The sequence below is a fragment of the Malus domestica genome, chromosome 12, assembly GCF_042453785.1.
Source record: "Malus domestica chromosome 12, GDT2T_hap1".
NCBI lineage: Eukaryota > Viridiplantae > Streptophyta > Magnoliopsida > Rosales > Rosaceae > Malus > Malus domestica.
Window position 1 is genome coordinate 12,393,709 of NC_091672.1, and position 5,756 is coordinate 12,399,464.

At 34.9% G+C, this 5,756-nt stretch overlaps 1 protein-coding gene and 1 long non-coding RNA gene across 2 annotated transcripts; one reads left to right on the forward strand and one right to left on the reverse strand.

Annotated features, from left to right (window-relative positions):
• Positions 1–382: 382 nt before the first annotated feature.
• Positions 383–1,130, reverse strand: LOC139190141 (uncharacterized). The gene is made up of 2 exons (XR_011574152.1): positions 828–1,130; positions 383–749 (listed from the first exon to the last, which is right to left on the reverse strand). It is a non-coding gene; the product is annotated as an uncharacterized lncRNA (long non-coding RNA).
• A 1,853-nt stretch (positions 1,131–2,983) lies between these two features.
• LOC103449894 (transcription factor bHLH106-like) lies at positions 2,984–4,734 on the forward strand. Its single transcript, XM_008389216.4, has 2 exons — positions 2,984–3,462; positions 4,149–4,734. The coding sequence occupies exons 1-2, from the start codon at positions 3,166–3,168 to the stop codon at positions 4,572–4,574; spliced, it is 723 nt and encodes a 240-aa protein (XP_008387438.1). The 5' UTR covers positions 2,984–3,165; the 3' UTR covers positions 4,575–4,734.
• Positions 4,735–5,756: the final 1,022 nt, after the last annotated feature.

Consider the following 5,756-nt stretch of genomic DNA (forward strand, 5'->3'; position numbering starts at 1 on the left):
CCATGGAGAATATACAAATGTTGGGAAAAAGTTTCGAATTTTTTTTTGTCAATGGCAAAACAGAGCTTGTTGTGGCTCATGAACTAGCTCAATATGCAGTTCGTGCTAATGATTTTAAATCTGGGATTGAAGAGGAGCCTAGTTGGCTCTCTCCTCTTGTACTATTTTTTTATTCCTCATGTTAATGAAAGTCATATTTTTATAAAAAAAAAATGAAATAAATATCTATAAACATAACTAAATGTGTAGAAAATTGATGGAAGACTAAACCTGCTAAATGTGCAGAAAACTGAATAAAGAATATAAAAAGAAATCTTAAATTTCACAAAGAGTGCGGGTGTAAGGGTAGTATTGGAAAGTATGTGAGGTGTATTAAGATAAATTTTAATCTAAAAAGTAAATGTGGGGTGTATTAAGTATATGGGGTGTAGTCAACAAAATGTGGGGTGTGTACAAAACAACCCATTAATAAATTATAAATCTCACTAATATATTTATTTAACGAACATAATTATTATTTAACTAATTAATTCACAAGTACTTCTAACTCATCGATCAAGTACATCTTTATCTCCTTGGGAACGGCTCTCCAAGACTCCCAATCTACACCACATTTGCCACACACCGATACCCCAACATCGCACGCATATCTGATTTCTCAACTCCATTTAATTCTTCAAACGTGATTCAGTAGCAGCTCCCATCGAAAGTGTATCGAACCTGGGGTACAACTCTCTTCTTTTTCTTGTCTACCAACAAAATTTAAATTTACAATACGCAAGCTAAATATATACTTTATACAAAATGCAAAATTTAGAACATATTACCTTTTCCAGAACCTTCGCCCTTGATTCTCTTTGACGAACCAACACTAGAGTCAGCCATCGTACTAAAATTCAAATAACAACTGGAATTATAATCTGGAAAAAAAGTAAAGTGTTTCCGAAACGAATTGTGAAGAATAGGGAGAGCGAAATTGTAAATTTATAGGAAGCCTGGGGACCTTGCACGACGAAGCCTTTGTTGCACATAACCCTGCACTAAATACAATATTGATTCCTCTAATTCACATGCATTGATTCCTCTGACTCAAAAAACTGACCGTCTGGTTGACATCTTACGTGATGAAGCTTTTGTCATGCAAGTGTTTCACGGTAAATGTTTCGTCATGCAATTGTATGGCGCCAAAAAAGGGCGTACCTGTGGTTTTTTGCCAAACTTTGCGCGATAGGGGAGTTTTTTTCGTTGTTCAATGACATTTGCACCACAAAACGTTGCGTCGTGCAAACTTTGGATTACAATTTTAGTTGTGCAAAACACCCTTGCGCGACGAATTTTACTTTGTCGCATAAAGATCTGTCACACAATTGATTTTTTCTACTAGTAAGGGATTATAGAAAATGAGGAATAAAAATCAATCACCCTATCGATGGATCTACACGAGATAAAAACTTCAAATGACTTTGTATAATTCAAAATCTAATAATGTTACACTTCTTGAAACTTAATATCTGCAACTACATCATCTTTTTTTCTTCAACATCAACACCACAAATCCTCAAACTTTTAATACAGAGGACAAATTATTCAATAGCTTAGGGAATAAATGAAGAGGTATAAGTAATAATTTACAATCATAGGCATAGTTTTTCACATCAAATCAATAGAATTAAGTATTAAACGTCTAGCAGAATTAGGCCCCCCCCCCCAGCCCAACCCCACCCGAACTAGGATATATATACGGGAATTTTAACGAAAAGCACCCGGTACTGTTTACTTTAACGAAAAACCACATTTTTACACTAAAAAGTCAATCCTGGTACTATTCACTTTACCCTTTATTTTGTCTTTATCATTAAAACTCAAAGTTTTCAAGCCCTTTTCATTAGTTTTCCTTATATACAAAGATAAAACATTCAAGCTGCAATTTTCCAAACACCTATAAGTCCAGGCTCTATAGTTGTCACAGGCTCACAGCCGCTCCCCTGCAAGAACCACATGTATGCATGTATATAAGAGAAACCCCATCGACGTGATCCGCTACCTTGCAAGTCGAGGCTTCATGGTTTTTGTTTTCATTGATTTAACGGAGAAGAAGATCGGCAACTAGGCTGATAAAATTAGAAAAATAGCAGAGAGAAGGAATATGAGATCAATAGAAACTTATAGAAACTGTACGAAAGCTCTTCTCTCTCTTCATCTAAAGGGAAACGGACCAAATAAACGAGGCAAGTTTGCCGTCACAGTAAAATCAGAAACTCATTGCTTGGGCAGTTATATTGGGCTGGTATACTGTTGAGTTTGCCCTAAGCATTAAATAAAATTTTTAGAATGCTTAAGATTTTATTTTATTTAAAATAAAATACAAATTAACAACAAAAATGGCTTGACTTTTGGCCCCGTTCTCCTTTTCGTATCATTAATTTGAAATGAAATATCGACATTGTAAAATGGTAGGCGGGTCATATAGTAGTAGTACACATTGAAAATGTGAATCTTTATGGTGGAATACTAACTTGTTAGAATGAGATTGTTGGGGTGATGATAATAGTTTCCTAAAAATATAAAGTAATGCTATAAACACCAATTTATTTGTAAACAAACGTTGTACTAGTTATATGACATCATTTTTAATGAGAAACACAATTAAAAAACAAAACAAAGGGATTGCAAGTGATAGATCTTGCTCTAGTGAAATTAGTCTTCTCTATCAACCCACTACATTTTATATTCAAACTTTTCATCTCTCATTAATATATATATATATATATATATATATATATAGCTTAAAGTAGTTATGTCGTTTGTGATAAGAAAAATATATATAAAACAAAAACTTCAACAGAATTTTCCATCACTCATATAAGAAGTTCGATTTTTTTTTTCCCAGTAAAAAGGACAAAGTAAATAAATCAATTGGAACCCATTTGCACCCCAAGATTTACGGATATATATAAAACCCTAAAGAGAAAAGAGTAAACCACCGAAAGTCTCCAACACTTTCATTTCACCACCACTCATATCATATATATCACTCATCTGCATAGCTATCACTTGGTCGGTCAAAAGCGAATTACAAAACAACAGAAACCGGTCACAGAGAGAGAGAGAGGACTCATCAGAACCACAAGAAAGAATCCGAATTCCTCGGGCACACACACAAACATGCAGCCCGCTGATCATCAAGGCCAAGAACTCTACCGATTTCTTGCCCAAAACGGCTTAATCAACGTGAATAATGATCATCAGTTATCAGCTATGCAAAGCTTTTGCAGCTCTTCTTCTAATAATTATAGTTATTACCCTCTGGAAGTGTCTGGGGTAAGTACTGAGCATGACGCCTCACCTCAAGATAGAGCCCTTGCTGCTCTCAAGAATCACAAGGAGGCCGAGAAGAGAAGGAGAGAGCGAATCAACTCCCATCTCGATAAGCTTCGAGGCCTTCTTCCTTGCAATTCCAAGGTACCTACCTATTTATGTACTCGATTATTAATCAAATTTGTTCTTATTTTTGTGGTAATATTTGTCAAATTTGTTTTTGGAAATCAATTAAATAACTGGTTATAATTGTGTCCTAATTAATTTTGTTTTAGTTTAACTTACTGTTGGTTTTGCGTTTGCAAGTTTGAATTTGAGCTTTGACGCCTCCTAATTTACTTTCCTTTGCCGCTGAGTCGATCCTTTCTCACTTCAACAATCATTTTTTCTCCTTTTGACTACTGTTTGGTTGGTGGGAAAAAAATGCTGGCGAGAAAAGAGAGTACTACTGGAACTCGAATCTACTTTATGTTGCTTATAACCAAGGAAGCAAAGATTTTGTGCTTACTGACTTAATATCCGATTTTTATTTGTACTAATTAATTTAGAAATTAATTCATTCATTCTGACGTACCCAACAACAACAACAATCCTATAAACTTGTTGTCATGAATAGCTTTTACATATGAGATTCTAAGGTCTGGGACCTATACAGTCTTTTGGTACATTCCGTTTCTGAAAAAGAAAAAGGGATCAATGGCGTTGTAGTCAGACACTGGTCTTTAGGGTAAAAATACTTATTTGGGAAAGCTGCTGAGCTTTTCACAACTAGGGTTCCTTATCTTTCTTCTTCTTCCTTTAATTATTTTTTATTCAAACAAAATTCTCAGACAGACAAAGCCTCCCTGTTAGCCAAGGTGGTCCAGAGAGTGAAAGAGCTGAAACAACAAACGTCAGAGATCGCAGAGCTGGAGACCTTCCCTTCTGAAACTGATGAAATCACTGTACTTTCTTCAAATGATTATACAAGCGATGGAAGAATTGTTTTCAAGGCCTCTTTGTGCTGCGAGGACCGCTCCGACCTCCTACCTGACCTAATTGAAATACTGAAATCCCTCCATTTGAGGACAATCAAAGCTGAAATTGCCACTCTTGGAGGAAGAATTCGCAACGTGCTTATCGTTGCCGCAGACCAAGATCACACGATTGAATCAGTCCATTTCTTGCAGAATGCGTTGAAGTCATTACTTGAACGCTCCAACTCTAGTGAAAGATCAAAAAGAAGACGGGTATTAGACCGCACATTAGTCCTGTAATTGGTACTAGTACTTTAAACTTTGAGATTCTATATATTTTCTTAATCTTAAGTATGTAATATTATTTTGGAATTAGTTGTGTGTGTTTGTTTGTATTTAATTCCCATGAGGAACATGAATGGGAAATTAAAGTAATCAATTGGGTTTAATTTGTTGATCATGAGTGGTTTAGGGTTTTGGATTTTGAAAGTACCCTTTTTGCGATTTGCATGCATGTGATATTTGTATTCATATATATGTAAGTTTGCAAAAGAGATATATTAATCAATTATAAGAATCTGACGAGTTTATGATCCTGAAGTAGATAGATACTAGTGCACCTAATGTTGAATACAGAGTCTATTGAGAGCAACTTCTATGACACGTATATTTGTGATGTTCATGTGTCAATGGTACAACGCAAAGTAGAGAAAAGCTTACACATGTTATTATATCAATGGCATGGAACACAACAACTGCAATGTACCTGTGACATGTAAGTTATTCTGTAGCATAAATACTTAATTATGTGAGTCTCCAAGCTCAAAAATGGAAATCATGTGAAAAATTATATATACCTTTTTTATTTTTCTGATTACTCTTTATCTTTTTTCATGTATCTATGAAAGTAGAGTATTAGCTAGCTCGCTCTGCTGCATGTAAGTCTTTCTGTAACATAAACGCTCATATGAGTCTCCAAGCTCAAAAATGGAAATCATGTAAAAAATTATATATACCTTTTTATATATCTGGTTATAACTCTGTCTTTTTCACGTATCTATTAAAGTAGAGTACTAGCTAGCTGTCTCTGCTGCATGTATATCTGAGCTAGCTGAGCTCCTCTGAAATCTGGATTCTGAACAAATATATATACACTGATTCTCAAGAAAGCATGAAAGAGGGTAAGTTATGAAATTCTTGGGACATATAGATTTGCAATGAGATATGATATGCTGAGACAGTGAGAAAGAGACAGTAAAAGACATGGTTTTGCAGCCCAAGAACTGAACTCTGTGCTTCCATTTCCAGCACAGCTGAAATCAAACTGCACCACTTAATTCAGATTAAAGAGTAAACTTTCTCACACCAATCAAGGCGGATCCCTAGCAATCTGCCTTAAGTTCTGAATTATCCACGCAAACTAATTTTTTTTTTATCTATTTAAAATATTATATTTAATCTGCTCCCATCCACAAACAACAT